General features: G+C 35.3%; 6 protein-coding genes across 12 annotated transcripts; 3 read left to right on the forward strand and 3 right to left on the reverse strand.

Annotated features, from left to right (window-relative positions):
* Window positions 1–16: 16 nt before the first annotated feature.
* On the reverse strand, window positions 17–7,243 carry LOC134832694 (protein transport protein Sec24A). 7 transcript variants are annotated; one of them, XM_063846807.1, is made up of 13 exons: window positions 6,864–7,050; window positions 4,901–6,290; window positions 3,973–4,099; window positions 3,806–3,915; window positions 3,511–3,742; window positions 3,289–3,446; window positions 3,157–3,230; window positions 2,943–3,094; window positions 2,267–2,883; window positions 1,992–2,209; window positions 1,835–1,932; window positions 1,630–1,768; window positions 17–912 (listed from the first exon to the last, which is right to left on the reverse strand). In XM_063846807.1, exons 2-13 carry the CDS (start codon window positions 6,263–6,265, stop codon window positions 801–803), a joined length of 3,402 nt encoding a protein of 1,133 aa, XP_063702877.1. In that variant the 5' UTR covers window positions 6,266–6,290; window positions 6,864–7,050; the 3' UTR covers window positions 17–800. The 7 variants fall into 7 exon arrangements, with proteins under 7 accessions (XP_063702877.1, XP_063702875.1, XP_063702880.1 ...); XM_063846805.1 differs by lacking the exon at window positions 6,864–7,050 and adding an exon at window positions 6,718–6,831; XM_063846810.1 differs by lacking the exon at window positions 6,864–7,050 and adding an exon at window positions 6,749–6,767.
* Window positions 7,244–7,338: 95 nt separating this feature from the next.
* Window positions 7,339–8,484, reverse strand: LOC134828827 (transmembrane protein 53-A-like). Its single transcript, XM_063841813.1, has 2 exons — window positions 7,816–8,484; window positions 7,339–7,763 (listed from the first exon to the last, which is right to left on the reverse strand). The coding sequence occupies exons 1-2, from the start codon at window positions 8,243–8,245 to the stop codon at window positions 7,339–7,341; spliced, it is 855 nt and encodes a 284-aa protein (XP_063697883.1). The 5' UTR covers window positions 8,246–8,484.
* Window positions 8,485–9,518: 1,034 nt separating this feature from the next.
* On the forward strand, window positions 9,519–11,630 carry LOC134829696 (UDP-glucosyltransferase 2-like). Its single transcript, XM_063842911.1, has 3 exons — window positions 9,519–9,836; window positions 9,903–10,418; window positions 10,478–11,630. The coding sequence occupies exons 1-3, from the start codon at window positions 9,706–9,708 to the stop codon at window positions 11,448–11,450; spliced, it is 1,620 nt and encodes a 539-aa protein (XP_063698981.1). The 5' UTR covers window positions 9,519–9,705; the 3' UTR covers window positions 11,451–11,630.
* A 932-nt stretch (window positions 11,631–12,562) lies between these two features.
* On the forward strand, window positions 12,563–13,348 carry LOC134832876 (EKC/KEOPS complex subunit TP53RK). The gene has a single exon (XM_063847077.1). It carries the CDS (start codon window positions 12,576–12,578, stop codon window positions 13,233–13,235), a length of 660 nt encoding a protein of 219 aa, XP_063703147.1. The 5' UTR covers window positions 12,563–12,575; the 3' UTR covers window positions 13,236–13,348.
* On the reverse strand, window positions 13,250–14,183 carry LOC134832875 (dehydrogenase/reductase SDR family member 4-like). Its single transcript, XM_063847076.1, has 2 exons — window positions 14,054–14,183; window positions 13,250–13,998 (listed from the first exon to the last, which is right to left on the reverse strand). Exons 1-2 carry the CDS (start codon window positions 14,110–14,112, stop codon window positions 13,287–13,289), a joined length of 771 nt encoding a protein of 256 aa, XP_063703146.1. The 5' UTR covers window positions 14,113–14,183; the 3' UTR covers window positions 13,250–13,286.
* Window positions 14,184–14,209: 26 nt separating this feature from the next.
* Window positions 14,210–15,242, forward strand: LOC134832874 (dehydrogenase/reductase SDR family member 4-like). Its single transcript, XM_063847075.1, has one exon. The coding sequence runs from the start codon at window positions 14,375–14,377 to the stop codon at window positions 15,185–15,187; it is 813 nt and encodes a 270-aa protein (XP_063703145.1). The 5' UTR covers window positions 14,210–14,374; the 3' UTR covers window positions 15,188–15,242.
* Window positions 15,243–15,246: the final 4 nt, after the last annotated feature.

Genomic DNA, 15,246 nt, shown 5'->3' on the forward strand with positions numbered 1-15,246 from the left:
TTGATTTATATTTTCTTTTATTATTTGTCTAAATCTTTAGTGACCAATTTCTAACTACCTACTTATTGGATGCAGTAATTTCCTTACCTTACAAATAATTAATGATAATATTTATATTTTATATGTATACTATATGTAAAGAAGAAGCCAAATTCCACAAAAAAAAATTAAACAAAATATTTTCTATGTGATTCATAAGATTAAAAACTTTACGTGATGATGGCTTTCTTTCATGTAAGAAGAAATAAAAATGATAATTTTTGATTAAATATTTAAATAGTTTTTTTTTCTTAGAGAAAAACAAAAAAAAAATATCTTAGAACAATATCAAATAATTAACCATAAATCAACAGTATTTATCATTGACTAACTTCTAATCCAAATTCCTTTTTCGTTCTAATAAATTACAGATTTTTTTTGAAAATTATTTACAAGTCGATTCATTAAATTTTACTTTTTTTTGCGTCAAATTGCTTTCCAAAATTTTCATTAATTTTAATTTTTTTGTCAAAAAATGGTGCAATGCAAGAAATTGTGCTCTAAAATCTAATTTTCGTTGAATTTTGTCCAAAAATGCACAAAAAAACGCGTTCGAGTAAATTTAATGTCACGACTAGTCAATCGAAATCCTACTTATGGTGTTTCCTTCTTTTTTTTATCTTCTATAAATATTTGTTAATATATAGATATTTTAATAAATTTATTATTTTTTTATATATATATTTTTTTCCTTCCTAAATGATTCAATCAATAAATTTTGGTTTAACACAATGAAAATTCGCCTACTTAGAGACTCCTATCTACTTGACCTGGGTTTTTATATGTTGTAAAAATTCATAATAGGATAATGATGAATCGTTTCTGTCATCGATGAACTTTTCCGTTAGTAGGGGACGCGTTGCACTTGAATCTCTGAAAAAGTAAAAAAAAAAAAAAAATAAAATTTATGGACAATTTTAAAAAAAAAAAAAAATTTTTTTTTTTTTTAAGGGATTTTTTTTTCAAAAAAAAAATCATAAATGTTTGGATTAGTTTAAAAAAAAAAATTTTTGAAAAAAAAATAATTTTTTTTTTTTTTGACGACAATTTTTTAATTTTTTTTAAAATTTTGAAAAATAAATTAAAAATTGAAAAAAGTTAAAAAAAAAATTTTTATTATTTTGCAAAAATAAATTTTATTTTATTATTGATGAAAATTTTCAAAAAAAAAAAATTTTTAAGAAGAAATTCAGAATATTTTTTGTCTTGCTTTGCTTTGGCGCTTTTATGATGACAAAATTTAATTGTTTTATTTTTTTAAAACATTAATAAATATTAGGTATTTAAAAAAATTAAATTAAAATTAAAAAAAATTAAAAATAATTAAATTTTAACTCAAAATTAAAGAAAATTCGATAGAATTTTGCAAAAATAATTATTTTTAATTTTTTTTAGACAATTAGAAAATTCTTCAATTTTTTCTTTAATTTTCATATGAAGTTTTCATATCATATAAAGGTCTTAAAGGATCAAAAATGTAAAAAAAATATTTTTTTACTCCTTTTTTATTTCCCCTGATATTTTTTATCAGAATCGAAAAAGTTAAATAATTAAATTTTTTCGCCTTAAAAATAATTTTTTTAAACATACCTGATGACTTGAATGACAGGCGCATAAGGCTTTTCCTCATTTAAACTTTCAATAAATGCATGTAACGCCTCATTTTGTGTCGTTTTAATCTCCGGTAAGCTATAACAAACGTCTGGCACTTCTTGAATTGAAGCAACACCTGTTCAAATGCAAAAATTGACGTCAATTTTTTTCGAGTATTTCAAAACAGACACGAAATATTTACCTAAAATACTATTTATTAGTGATGGTTGGACATTGGAGCCTATGTACAGCATCATGTACGATCCGCCATCCAACAAGAAGATTGATCTCGTGTCCAAACTACAGAAAAAAATAAAATTTTAATAATTTTTTATGAAAAATTGTCAAATTAGACTTACAATTCCGCTGAAAGTTGCAGTCTTGGTGGTTCATTGACTAAAATTGCGCCGTCTTCTTGCTTAACTGCGCCATTTTCGCCTCCCACGAACAACGAATCGATGTTATAAAAGTCCGGATACAGGAATTTCATCAATTGATCAAGTGGTAGCGTCTTCATTTCGCACATGGCATACACGCGATCATCTAATCGGGTACTTGTTCCGGTACGGAAAGCCGTCTAAAAAGAAATTTTTCATGAAAATCAAGTAAAAAATATTTCAAATGAATTTCTTACGTGTTTCAGTAATGCTAGCACGTACAACGGGAACAGCGCCAAGTTATTCGGTGCCAATAACCCACTTGCCGACGGCAAATTTTGCGCCAATTTATACGCACTGAGCACATCTACCGTTGCATTAATGAACGCATCGCGTGCATCCGACAAATTCGACGAAAGTGATCGGTCTACGGCCATTTTTGACAGCAACCCAACGATACATTGCACATCGGCGGACTGCATAATCTCCGAAAGACTCGCGGAAACGGGAACACAAAGCGTGTGAACGCGAATTCGACGTTCGCCGTTGCTGCTGGTGTACAAGAGAGCTGCCTGGAAACACACCGTCTTGACATCGATGAGACTTTCCTCGTAGGAAATTTGCAAACCGAAGCCGGCATCCGGGTTGATGTTGGGCAACGAGAGTAAATCTGTGCTGCGCACGAAGAAATTGCCATGGAATGTGTGAATTTGGAGGCCGCGCGTGCATCGCACCCGCATAACAGCCTCGAAGCCAATTTTTCGTGTCAGATAACGCTCGAAACATTGCTTGAAGGACTTTATCATATTTGGCTTGTTTGCGTTGAATAACGGGAAATGATAGATGCAGCCCCCACTGAACTTACTGACACCAGCTACGAAGAAAAAATTTAATTTCAATAAATTTTCAAGATTTTTTGTTAAAAAAACTCACATAACGTCGCTAAATCACAATATTGACTATTTAGAAGGAAAATATCGACGGCAATTTGTTGTCCGGAGCAATCTAGAGCCAATCTCTTGTAGAAATCGGTAGCAGGACCCAAATGTTGAACATCTTTCGAAGAGCGATTGTTCGGATCCTCTCTAAAAATGAAATTTTTCATTAAAAATCTGCTAATTTTCTCCAAAAATCGTTCGAAACTCACCTCGGTTGCAGTAATCCCGGTCCATGATTCGGCAAACAAGTTTGGAAAACAGTGATTCGTCCACCAGTTGGGCTCTAAAATACAAAAATCGATCAAAATTTGTTCTACAAAATTCATTTTTGAGTGAATTACCAATAATTTATAGGCAGCTTGTAGTGCTGCTCCTAACGAGCTGTACGGATCATGCTGATTTTCGAACCTCTTTGGTAGTTGTGCCAACAAATCCTTGATTAGTTCCGTGCATGCTTTCAAATTCACCACCAAATTGTCCGGGAATGGAAGGAAAATGTCTAAAAAATCATAAAAAATTTAGGTTTTTGTTTAATTTTTGCTTATAAAAAATTCAAAACTTACCTTCGAGATCCAAGACAGTAACTTCATGTGGTTGATTGAAATTTTCCGCGATATTATAGAAGTGAACGGCACTGTTATAGGCAATAAATCCCACTTGTTTCCTCGTATCACCTGGCAATTTGTCCAATTGATCTAAAATTGTGTCGCACACCACTTGCAAGTAGCCCGTTTGTTGAGCGATCGACGAAACATCCAGTAAAAAGAGGAATATTGCGGGTTGTGGAGGACGTAACTGCAGAAAAAAATTGAAAAATTAGTATTTCAAAACCAATTTTTTCATCAGTGAAGGTCTTACCGTATATTCAGACGGAGCAATGAACTCGATCGTGCTAGATTTGACCTCAGGTCGTCTCGTTGGATCGCCATAAGTTTTACTCACGGGATCGTACAAAAATTCTTCGGGCACTAAAATGAGTCAATTAATAAAAATAATCGAGTGAGATGTGGGTTTCAAGTACTTACAGTCATTTACACGATAACATAAATTACATTTCCACTTTTTGCTGTCGACGAAATAGACAAAGGGGTTGATGTAAGTTCGACACACGCGACATCGGACTATCACGGAGCTCGTAATTACCGGTAAGTTCTGTAAATAAATAAATTTAAAAATTATTTTTTTAGTTGCACAAACAAATTAGGAAGTTCCAAATTTATTTTTTTCAATATTTTTTTTTTATTTTTTTTAACATAAGAAATAAAAAAAAAAAATTATTTTTTTCGAAGTATTCATAGTCAGTTTAATTTTTCAAAAATTATTTTAAGATTTTTAAAATTTTCCAATTTCAAACAGCTTTCACAATTCAATTTTGAATCAATAGGTATTTAATTAAATTTTACAAACTTTTCATAAAAAATAAAAACAATGATACTTAATTGATCAAAAATGACTTTTTTTGTCTTTTTTTATAAAAAAAAAATCAATATTTTATTTAAAATTTAAAAAAAGGTGGCAAAATTGAACAAAAATAAATAATTTTATGTAAAAAAATTAAATTATAATTTTTTAAATTGAAAAAAAAAAAAAATTAGAAAAAAAAAAATGTGAAAAAATTTTTAAAATAAATTTTGAGCAGATTTAAATAAAATTTAATAATAAAAATTTATTAGATATGGAAATTAAAAAAAATATTTTTTCAAAATTAAAGAAGAAATGAAGTTGAATTTTAAAATTTTTGTACCAAATAATTTTTTTCTGAATTCCTCAAAAATAAAATTGTAAAAATAAATTCTGTTATTTGGTAAAAAAAAAAAAATAAATTTGTTTATGATAAAAAAAAATAATTTTATAAAAACTATAAAAAAAATCTTAAAAAATTAATTTTCTTTGACTTTTTGTCTTTTATCAAGCTCAAATTAAGTATGAAAAAATAAAAAATGAAAAACTTACATTTAAATCCCTGAACGGATGTATCAGAACCCCCATTGGAAGTCGCGACTTTTGCAAAAGACTATTTGACTCTGGCACTCGATTCAGCGTACACCGAAAAATATCCGGGCTACAATTAACGGCCTCGTGAAATTGATGATTGAGTTTAATGGGAGGCGGCGTAACCTTATGCAGCGGCAATATCCTTCGATTTTGCATCAAATCAACCGTATCTTGTCCCCATATCCGATTAAATCCGGAATTCACGACATTTGGTTGATTACTTTGATATTGGAGACGATCTTGCTGCTGATTATTGTACCCATTGAAGCCCGTTTGCTGTTGTTGTTGCTGCTGCTGCTGAGGATATTGCTGATACTGTTGTTGTTGGGGCTGTTGCTGTGGCATGGGAGGCATCGCAGGATTGAATTGTGGTTGCTGCTGTGGTTGCTGAGGGTACATGGGACGCTTATTCATGGGCGTTGGTCCATTTTGGGTCGCATTGAGTGACGGAGGTGCCTGCGGTTGATACGATTGTTGTTGCGGGGGCATCATTGGTGGTCGCTGCGGCGCCGATTGATGATTTACAGCAGTATTAGGCACTTGATTCATTTGTGGCGGCTGCATTCCCGGTTGATTGCCGTTCATTTGGGGTCCTGGCATGCGATTTGCCATGTTTGGGGTCGAATTTCCGTTCATTTGTTGTTGTTGCTGCTGCTGCGGCATCGCATTCATCATCGGAACTTGTTGTCCGGGGAAATTATTGTTCATCGGAGGCTGTGGCATCGCTTGCTGCTGCGGCAAACCAACAACTTTTGGAAATTGTGGCACATTATTCGTCGGCCCATTCGCCATTCCCTGAGACGGAGGTTGTTGTTGCTGCCGAATATTCATTTGCTGCATGGCATTTGTCACAGTCGACATCTGGGGCGACGCCACGCTAGGCGATTGATTCGGCGTCGACGAATTTAGGGGACTAGCAGCACCGAATGCCATCTTTGGTGGCGTCAAAACGTTGCCCGCTTGCTGTAATTGCGCAATTTGCGGCGGTTGCAGATGCTGTTGCGACGGCATGTGAGGCGAACGTGGATCTGTGACAGCGGGCGATGCGGTTCGCGACGAAAAATTACTGTTATTCCCATTTGTCAGTGGCGGCGGAAAGTTCCCGGGAGGCTTCGCGGGTCCATTCATGGGGGGCATTTGCATTTGTGGCTGTTGTTGCGGCGGCGGCGGCAAATTTGTGTTCATCGGGGGTGGTGCCCATTGTCCAGGCGGGGGAGGTTGAGACTGTCCATTCACTTTATTGACGCCGGGATAAAATTGCGGTAGTTGTTGCTGCTGTTGCTGCATCTGTTGATGGTAGTAAGGCCCTGGTTGTTGTGCCATTCTGTCCTTTTAGTGATGAGTTGTTCTGTAAACAAAGGAAAAAAGCGCTATCAGTATTAATTTAGTGATATGAAAAAACTCAGACACGATTTTTTAATTGAAACGTACGTCGTACTTCAAACTCTTCACAGTCAATGGTGACGTAAACGTAATTTATTTTATAATTTCAGTGTCGATTTAATGTTAATTCATGCCAAAACGTAAAAAAATGTTGATTCACAATTTTTTTTCTGTGAAATTTGGGAAATTTTTCACTTTATCATCAATTTTTTGGATGCAATGACACGAAATAAGACGCACTTATCAAATTTCTTTATCAAAAAAACGAATTAAAATATTTACACACGTATAAAATTGAATGAATTCAGGTGCAACGCTGGCACAGAGCATACAGCACACGAAACAACCTTCTAAAAAATTTGATATTGACCCACATTCAAAAATCACCATACTTTCGTAACTTCATCTCGGTCATCTCTTCACTTTAGTGAATTAAGAAATTGATTAATTTCAATTTTTCATTCTTTACTCGTTCCCTTTGTCGTTGCTGGCAGAACTAGAATGAAAATTGCCAGAGAGAGATATAATTAGCACATACAAAAATTTCCGTTTTTCACAAATTTCACGTCTCGATGTGCTCTTGAACTGCCGAATTTGTCGTCGTCGCGTGTAGCATTTGTCGAGGAAAATTCCTTTTTGCACTGCGAACTCACTGAAAAATCGTCTCGAAAAAATTTTTCATGTAACGCCACACACGAAACGTACACGACCCGTATATGCAAAAAAAAAATTGGGTTTGGACTTTCGAATTACCTCGAATTTTTACTCGTTACGACTGTTATCTGGATAATTTTTGCGATATTTGACTAAAAAAGCATCCTTTCCCGCGTAATTTCGCACAAAAATCAGTCGAAAAGCCCGTGAAATAGCTCAAAATGCAGAATTTTGTGGATGACGAAAAACTGGCACTGCTGTCAACTGACGTGTTTCTGTCAAAATTCGTCAGTGATGCGTCATTTCAAAGGCAACAGGGGCACAAATGAAACATGAGGGCCCTTAAAATCGCGAAATTTTTATTTTTTGTTCAAACATTTCTTTAAAAAATCATCAATTAACGTTAAATAAGCGTCTTTGAACATGAGGTAGTGTGAAACGTGCGGCGATCCGTTGAAACAATTTGAAGTAACGTCGATTCCAAGCTTTTTTCGGGCCTTGATGAATTTTTCGACGTCCTCGAAAGGCATTAATTTGTCTTCTTTTGAATATAAAAAGAGTTGCGGGAAGTTTCTTTGGTCTTGGAGCAATCCTTCGTAGGGATTTTTGTCCGCCAGATACGCTTGGAACGGGTATTTTAGGATTTGGATACAAATGACGCCAAAAATTAAGGAAGAAGCCACCAATGATGAGTAAATTTTGTCTTTTCCGATAATTTCTTTCAATACATGGTAGAAATTTCCGAGTGCCCCGGCCCCACAAGGAGCTGAATCGAAGATTTGTCCTAAAATAAGAAGGAGATTAGTGGGAATTTGATGAAAAATGTCAAAATTTACCTCGAATATCGAGTTCCAATTGTGAATTTTTCATCTCGTCCGAGATGTATTTGAAGGCATAAGCTCCGCCGTTCGAGAAAACATGCACAATTAACGGATTTTTGGTTAAATTTTCCTCCTCCAAGGTCCTTAGGATGCTTTTTGATATGCGAGTCATCTTTGGTCTCCACACAAAAAGCGCGTCGCCTGGCACAGTATATCTCAAAGTTGTCATTCCGCGATCCTCGTAAATTTTTGAATATTTTTTCAGGTGTTTGTCCTGACATCCAAGCCATCCGAGCAGCAAAACGACCGGAGTTCCCTTGGATTCATCCTTCGCCGAGGTCAATTTCAGGTCCAAAGGTCTAAATGTTGAAAATGATTCACGAAACGGCGGCGATAAGTAAGTAATCCTTTTGACGAGGTTCAAGTTGAATACTTTGTTGATCATGTTTGTAAAGACATTTGTTTTATCAAAGTTTTTTTTTAGTGACTAGATGATAAGGGAACAATGATAAAGGACTTATCGTACTACCGAGTTGTAAATTTTTATGCTTAAACAAGAAAAATTAAATACATAAAGTATTAGAAGTCTCGACAAGTGATAAGGAAATTGTTGTTTTTGAAGGTAGACTGAAACAAAAACAGAGAGAAAAACGATCGAGAGATTTTTTTTTGCGAACGTTTCTCTCTGAATTTACGGTCTGACAGGCAGTTGGCAATGAAAAAGCGATTTTTAAGCTACAATGAACAAGAATTTATGATATTTTAGCTAGAATATTCGATTTCTAGGACGTTTTCTATGCAAAAATGGTGAAAATATGAATGAAAACGGCAAATTTTTGCTCTAACCGGTGAGAATTGGCACGGTGCGACAAAATTTCTGTATTTTTTGTTCAAATTTGTTTAAAATATTTTACTTTTTTATCAAAAATATGTGAAATTTTTATAAAAATATGATCACTTGGTTAAAAAATTTTAGAAAAAAATTAAAATTTTAGAAACATAGAAATTGAAACAATCTAGTAGATTTTTTTTTTGCTTTTTTTATAATTTTACAAAATTAATTCTTAAAATTAAATTTTCAAATGAAATTAAATTCAGTAGATTTTTTTCAAATTTTGTTGAAAAAAAATTCTAAAAGAAATTTTTATAAAAATTGAGATATTTTTCGAAATTTTCTTCTAAAAAATTTTTTTTCTTGAAAAATATCAAAAAATTAAAAATGTTAAATTATTTTTAGCTAAAATATAATTAAAAAAAAAAATATGTTTGAAAAAATTATTTAAATTATTTAAATATTTATTTAAATTATAATTCTGAAAAAAATTCGCCAATTGAAATAAAATTCAGTGATTTTCTTAGAATTTAATTTATTTTTTTTTTTTTTTCAGAAGGAATTTCAATAAAAATTGAACAAATTTTATAAAATTAAAAAAAAAATTAAAAAAATCTTATAAAAATTTATTGAATTATTGTAATTATTGCAAAAAAAAAAATTAAAAAATTTAGAAAATATCAAATATTGCAAAAAATTATTTATTTTATTTTTCAGTTGAAAAAATTATGTTTGAAAAAAATTAAAAAAAAAATAAATTTAATTTATCTCAATTAAAATTTTTTAAAGTAAATAAATTTTTGAATTTTGTCGCACCGTGCTTTGTTTACATTTTCCTCTCTCAGTCGCTCTCTGACGAGACGTCGGTCGTCGTTGTCATCGTTTCATCAAATATTCCTTTGAATCCATACATTCGTACACTTTCACTCGAGTAGTTCTTGTAATTTATTCCTCGACAGCTTTAATGATATAGCGGCTTTCGTTTATTTATTTACATAACGTAGCAGCATCAGAGAGTGCATCCGATTTCCGATGAAGTGACAATAAAAAATCCCGGAAGAAAACAAAACAAGATGAGATTCCCTTCGATTATTCCACAAACGTACTCCAGTATTCTCGTTGTATTATTTTGTTTGCTCAAAGTCGCTTGCACGGCAAACATCTTGGGACTCTTTGGATTCGGATCGCGAAGTCATCATATCTGGTGAGTATTTTTTTGTTGTTGATTTAGCGATAAAATGACGCTCATGCGATTGTTCACTTAAAATAGGCATAAAAACATTGTCGAATCACTGGCAGAGCGTGGGCATAATTTGACGGTCCTCTCGCCAATTAAGGAGACGCTGAAAGTACCAAATGCCCATTACATTCATCTCGAGGGCGTCTTTCACTATGCCAACAAGAACGACAGTTTTGACTTGCTCAATTTGGCGGATGAGGGTTTTATTCAGCACATTTTCACGACGCACGAATATTGCGAGGGGGTTTGTCAAGGAATTCTCGCGTCAAATGGCTTTCAGCAACTCTTGGACTATCCGGAGGACTTTAAAGTGGATCTTGTGTTGTACGATTTTACGTGTGGCCCGTGTTTGCTTGGCTTTTTGCCGAAATTCAAGGATCCACCGTTGGTATCAAGTACTGCCTTCAACAATCCACCCGCCTCTACGGAAATTATCGGGGGCCACAAGCAACATGCATACGTGCCTTACTATCAGCTAAGTTACGGCAGTCAAATGACCATGAGACAACGGGCCTTGAACTTGTTCCTGCATCAATTTGAGATTTTGTAGGCTATTTTCGGTATTTTTTAGCTGAAATCTTAATTTTTTCTGATTTTTCTTTTAGACATCGTCGCTATTTCCTGGTTCCTCGTTTGGATAAAATGGTTCGTCGACGTTTTAATACCACAGACTTACCTTACCTGGGTGACTTGGAGCGTCAAACAGCCCTCATGCTGGTCAACACGCATCCCTTGATCGAAATTTCGGAGCCATTGCCGCCAAATTGCATCCCGGTCGGCATGTTACATATCAAGGAACCGAAACCGCTGGAAGATTCCTTGCGTGCGTTCATCGAAGCTGGCGAAAAAGGTGCCATTCTCTTCTCACTCGGCTCGAATATCCGTTCGGACTTGCTCACAAAAACGCATCAAAAGATGTTTTTAGAGGCTTTTAGACGCACGCCCGAACTAAATTTCCTCTGGAAGTTCGAATCAGACTTGGATCTCGAATTGCCGCCAAATGTCATCATCAGTCCGTGGTTCCCGCAAAACGATATTCTCGCGCATCCGCGAGTTCGGGGCTTTATCACGCACTCCGGGCTGCATAGTACTTACGAGGCATTGTATCACGGCGTGCCAATGGTGTCAATTCCCTTCTTTGCCGACCAACATCGAAATGCGCAACGATGCGTTTTGGCTCGTGTTGCTGAACGGCTCGAGCTGAAACACTTGTCCACCGAAAGTATCGTCGATGTCATTCAAAAGGTCTTTCGATCGACATATTATCGCGAACGGATTCGCTTCCGCTCGAGTTTGGTGAAGGATATGCCGGTGAAGCCCTTGGATAATGCAATCTGGTGGATTGAATGGCTCATGCGACATCCGGATAAGAATTACTTGCGATCGCCAGTGTTGCAATTGGGACAATTTAAATCGAATTTATATGACTTGATAGGAGTTTTGTTCGTGGTGACGATCATTTTGACGGTTTACATTACGAAACGCTGCTGTCCTCGCGAACTGGAGAAACGAACGTTGGCAAAGACGAATTCTGTTAAAGGTCGCAGCAGCACGAATGGCAAAAAGAAAAGTGAATGAGATGATTTTATTTTAGTTTTTAACGCTTTAGTCAATTTATTTCCGCGTGAGTGACTGATTTTTAGTCTAAGTAGTCATTTTCCCATTCCAAAATTTTTCCATTGAATGTTGATTTTGTTAAATATTTGTTAAGTTTAATCCTATTTTGACTGCAAATAAAAATTTTAAAAAAGCATTAAAAGACATGTAATTTCGAGTTTTCATAAAATATTAAAAATGTCTTAATTTTCTTAATATTTTTTACAAATTTTTTGAAGATTTCCACGAATTTTCCATTATTATTTCGAATTTTTTGAAGGAGTTTGAAAATTTTCAAATTTATTATATAACTTTTTTCGATTTTCCGTAAAATTTTTCTGTTCTTAGAAATTTTTGAAAATTTTCCAAGTTTTCTACGAATTTTCCGAAGATTTTTCACGATTTTTCCGAATAATTTTATGAATTTTCTGGAATTTTCACTTTGCTTAGTTAGAATATCTCAAGTTTTTTTTTAAGTTTCCACGAGTCTCGACGATTTATACGAATTTTAACTTTGTGAAAATTTTCGAAACTCTCCCTAGTTTTCCCGAAGATTTTCACAAATTTTTCCGGAGTTTTCCATGAATAATTATTGCTACATTGATAAGTTTTCTCACAAGACTAACACGAGAAATTCAAGATTCAGAAAATTTTGATATTGTTTTGGAATTTCTTGAATATTTTCAAGAATTTTCCGGATTTTTCACGAATTTTCCGAAATTTTTATGAATTTTCCGGCGATTTCCATAAATTTTCTTAAATTAACTCGAAAATTTATTTAAATTTTTCCGTTTTATCCAGAAAATTTTCCGGTTTAAGAGAAAGAAAAATTTTCCAAGTTTTCCACGAATTTCCTAAAGACTTTTCACAAATTTTCCGAGTTTTTCCAAAGATTTTTTATGGATTTCTGGAATTTTCACTTTTCTCAATCAAAAGATTCTGATGATAATTTCAAGTTTGTTAAAATTTTCTTTGAATTTTTCGAGTTTTCCCGAAGATTTCCACGAATTTTCCGAAATAAATTTTTAATTTTGAATAAAATGTTCATCCTACAAAATTCCTGTACATCTGGCAACCCTAATTCATTCATCAAACGTAAATAAAAACATGGAACTGCTCCAACAAGGTGCTGAAGGCAGAATTTTCATCGGCGATTACAAAGGTCAACGATGTCTCGTGAAAGAGCGCTTCGTCAAGAACTACCGTCACCCCGACCTTGACGCGCATTTAACAAAAACTCGCATCAAGGCGGAACAAAAAGCCGTGGAACGATGCACGAAAGCCGGTGTCTTAACCCCGAAGATTTTCGAAGCTGACATCAAAGACAGAAAAATTTACATGGAATATCTGGAAACGAGCATCACCTCGAAGCAATACATCATCGAACATGGCTCCAACGCTGCGTTGATGGAAAAATTAGCAACTGCCATCGGAACTGCTGTTGGAAAAATGCACGCAAATAACATCATTCATGGCGATTTGACGACTTCTAACATGTTAATCAAACCAAAAACGGAAGATTTTGCCGATTACGACTTGGTTATGATCGATTTCGGGCTTTCGCAGTATTCAACGACCACGGAGGACAAAGGAGTGGACTTGTATGTGCTTGAACGCGCCTTGTTAAGCACTCACAGCAAAGTTGAAGGCCTGTTTCCGAAGATTTTGGAGGCTTATTGTACTGAAAACGCCAAGGGCAGCAAGGAAGTCGTCGCTAAATTGGAAGAAGTGCGACTTCGGGGTCGAAAACGCACGATGGTTGGATAAAAAATCAATTTTTAACAAATAAATATATTGTCTAAACGAATAAATAACGCTTTAAAGCCTTGATTGCATCCCTCCCGTGACGCAAATCGTTTCTCCCGTAATATATTTCGCGTCATCTGACACTAAAAATACGACTGTTCCGGAAATATCTTCGGGATCTGCTAATTTTTTCATCGGTATCATCTTCATCGCCTTTTCCATCGACTCTGGACTTTCATACAAGACTTTAGAAAACTTGGTTTTGACTATTCCAGGCGCCACACAATTAACTCGGATCCCTTCCGAGGCCAAATCTTGACTCAAAACCTTCGTCAGCCCAAATAACGTTGTTTTGCTGACAGAATAGGCTCCAATGGCGTCACTTAGAGGCGTGTAACCAGCTACAGATGAGACTAAAACGATATTTGAACCTTTTTGCTTCTTCAAATGCGGATAAAATTCCTTCGTGAGCTGCCACATGGCTTTAACATTTGTCTCAAAGATGCGATCCCAGTTTTGCTCGGAACATTCAAGCACGGGACCGAAATCTGTGTTGATCGCGACGTTCGAAACGAGAATATTCACTTGACCGAAATGTTCCAAGGTCTTTTCCAGTAGTCTTGTGCGATGTTTTGGGAGATTGACATGACATTTGACGCCTAAAACGGGAATTCCTTCGGATTTGAGGTCATTTACGGCACGATCGATGTTTGATTCCTTTCTGCTACTGATGACTACGTTCGCTCCTCGTTGCCCAAGGCGCTTGGCGATGGCAAATCCGATGCTGAAATAAGAAATTTTGATGAAAATTATGATTTTTGAAGGAAAAAAGGACTCACCCTTCACTGGAACCAGTGACAACAGCTGTCTTTCCCACTAAATTTACTAATTTAGCCATTTATTATCACAGAATTGATGGTTCAGAGAAATAAAAACAAAAAATTTGCCGTACGTGATAACTGTCAAGACGTGAAACGTAAACAAACAATAAAAAACAGTAAATTTAATCGCGAATTATCAGAGATCTAGTCAAAAATTGCTCTAAAAAACCCTTTTAAAAGCTCTTAAAAATAGTTTTTACGAAAAAATTTAAAAAGTTACCAACTTTTTCATCGAAAAACCTCAAAATCCGCCCTCGAAACGCCTTCTGTGATCAAAAAATGAACCGAATTGCAGTTTCGCGAGGACTTTGTACCCAATCAAAGGTAATCAGCAGTCGCTTATCTGGCAAAACTGCAGTTATTAGTGCCTCCACCGATGGAATCGGGTTCGCCATCGCTCAACGTCTCGGCCAGGAAGGTGCCAATGTCGTCGTTAGTAGTCGCAAACAGCAAAATGTCGAAGCGGCGGTCTCAAAATTGAAATCCTTGGGCTTGCAACAAGTTCACGGTGTCAAATGTCACGTTGGACTCGCCGAAGATCGTTCAAATTTGATCAAAGAAGCTGTTTCCAAATTCGGTGGCATCGATATTCTCGTCTCGAATGCCGCAGTCAATCCGGAAGTTGGGTGCGTCTTGGATTGCAGCGAAAAGGCGTGGGATAAAATTTTTGAAATTAACGTCAAATGTTCGTTTTTGCTGGCAAAAGAAGTTCTTCCGTATTTGAAAGAGAAAAAGGCAGGAAGTATCGTTTTTGTGTCGTCAATCGCTGGATTTCAACCGTTTTCGCTGCTTGGAGCCTATTCCGTGAGCAAAACGGCACTTTTTGGCCTGACAAAGGCGGCAAGTCAGGATTTGGCGGCGGAAAATATTCGTGTGAATTGCGTGGCGCCTGGAATTGTCAAAACTAAATTTTCCTCAGCGCTTCACGAGACAAAGGAAGCTGAAGAAGCAGCCTTGAGCATGATTCCGATGAAAAGATTTGCGACTTCTGATGAAATTGCGGGAACTGTAGCGTTTTTGGTGTCCGATGATGCCAGTTACGTCACTGGAGAGACGATTGTTGCTGCGGGTGGCATGCCGTCAAGGCTTTAAATTGACAAAATTTTAGGTTTCAAGGTTTTTGGTGGCATTTTTTACAAAAATTTTTTATA

The sequence above is a fragment of the Culicoides brevitarsis genome, chromosome 2, assembly GCF_036172545.1.
Source record: "Culicoides brevitarsis isolate CSIRO-B50_1 chromosome 2, AGI_CSIRO_Cbre_v1, whole genome shotgun sequence".
Lineage (NCBI taxonomy): Eukaryota > Metazoa > Arthropoda > Insecta > Diptera > Ceratopogonidae > Culicoides > Culicoides brevitarsis.

Bases quoted from the DNA above. Each gene is read 5' to 3' on its own strand.
- LOC134829696 (XM_063842911.1), top strand. From the start codon at position 9,706: ATGAGATTCCCTTCGATTATTCCACAAACGTACTCCAGTATTCTCGTT. The intron at 9,837-9,902 runs GTGAGTATTTTT...CACTTAAAATAG, and splicing joins TCGCGAAGTCATCATATCTG to GCATAAAAACATTGTCGAAT. The intron at 10,419-10,477 runs GTAGGCTATTTT...TTTTTCTTTTAG, and splicing joins CTGCATCAATTTGAGATTTT to ACATCGTCGCTATTTCCTGG.
- LOC134832875 (XM_063847076.1), bottom strand. From the start codon at position 14,112: ATGGCTAAATTAGTAAATTTAGTGGGAAAGACAGCTGTTGTCACTGGT. The intron at 13,999-14,053 runs GTGAGTCCTTTT...TTCTTATTTCAG, and splicing joins GTCACTGGTTCCAGTGAAGG to CATCGGATTTGCCATCGCCA.
- LOC134832876 (XM_063847077.1), top strand. From the start codon at position 12,576: ATGGAACTGCTCCAACAAGGTGCTGAAGGCAGAATTTTCATCGGCGAT.
- LOC134828827 (XM_063841813.1), bottom strand. From the start codon at position 8,245: ATGATCAACAAAGTATTCAACTTGAACCTCGTCAAAAGGATTACTTAC. The intron at 7,764-7,815 runs GTAAATTTTGAC...TTCTTATTTTAG, and splicing joins ATTGGAACTCGATATTCGAG to GACAAATCTTCGATTCAGCT.
- LOC134832874 (XM_063847075.1), top strand. From the start codon at position 14,375: ATGAACCGAATTGCAGTTTCGCGAGGACTTTGTACCCAATCAAAGGTA.
- LOC134832694 (XM_063846807.1), bottom strand. From the start codon at position 6,265: ATGGCACAACAACCAGGGCCTTACTACCATCAACAGATGCAGCAACAG. The intron at 3,916-3,972 runs GTAAGTACTTGA...GACTCATTTTAG, and splicing joins ATGTTATCGTGTAAATGACT to TGCCCGAAGAATTTTTGTAC. The intron at 913-1,629 runs GTATGTTTAAAA...TTACTTTTTCAG, and splicing joins CCTGTCATTCAAGTCATCAG to AGATTCAAGTGCAACGCGTC.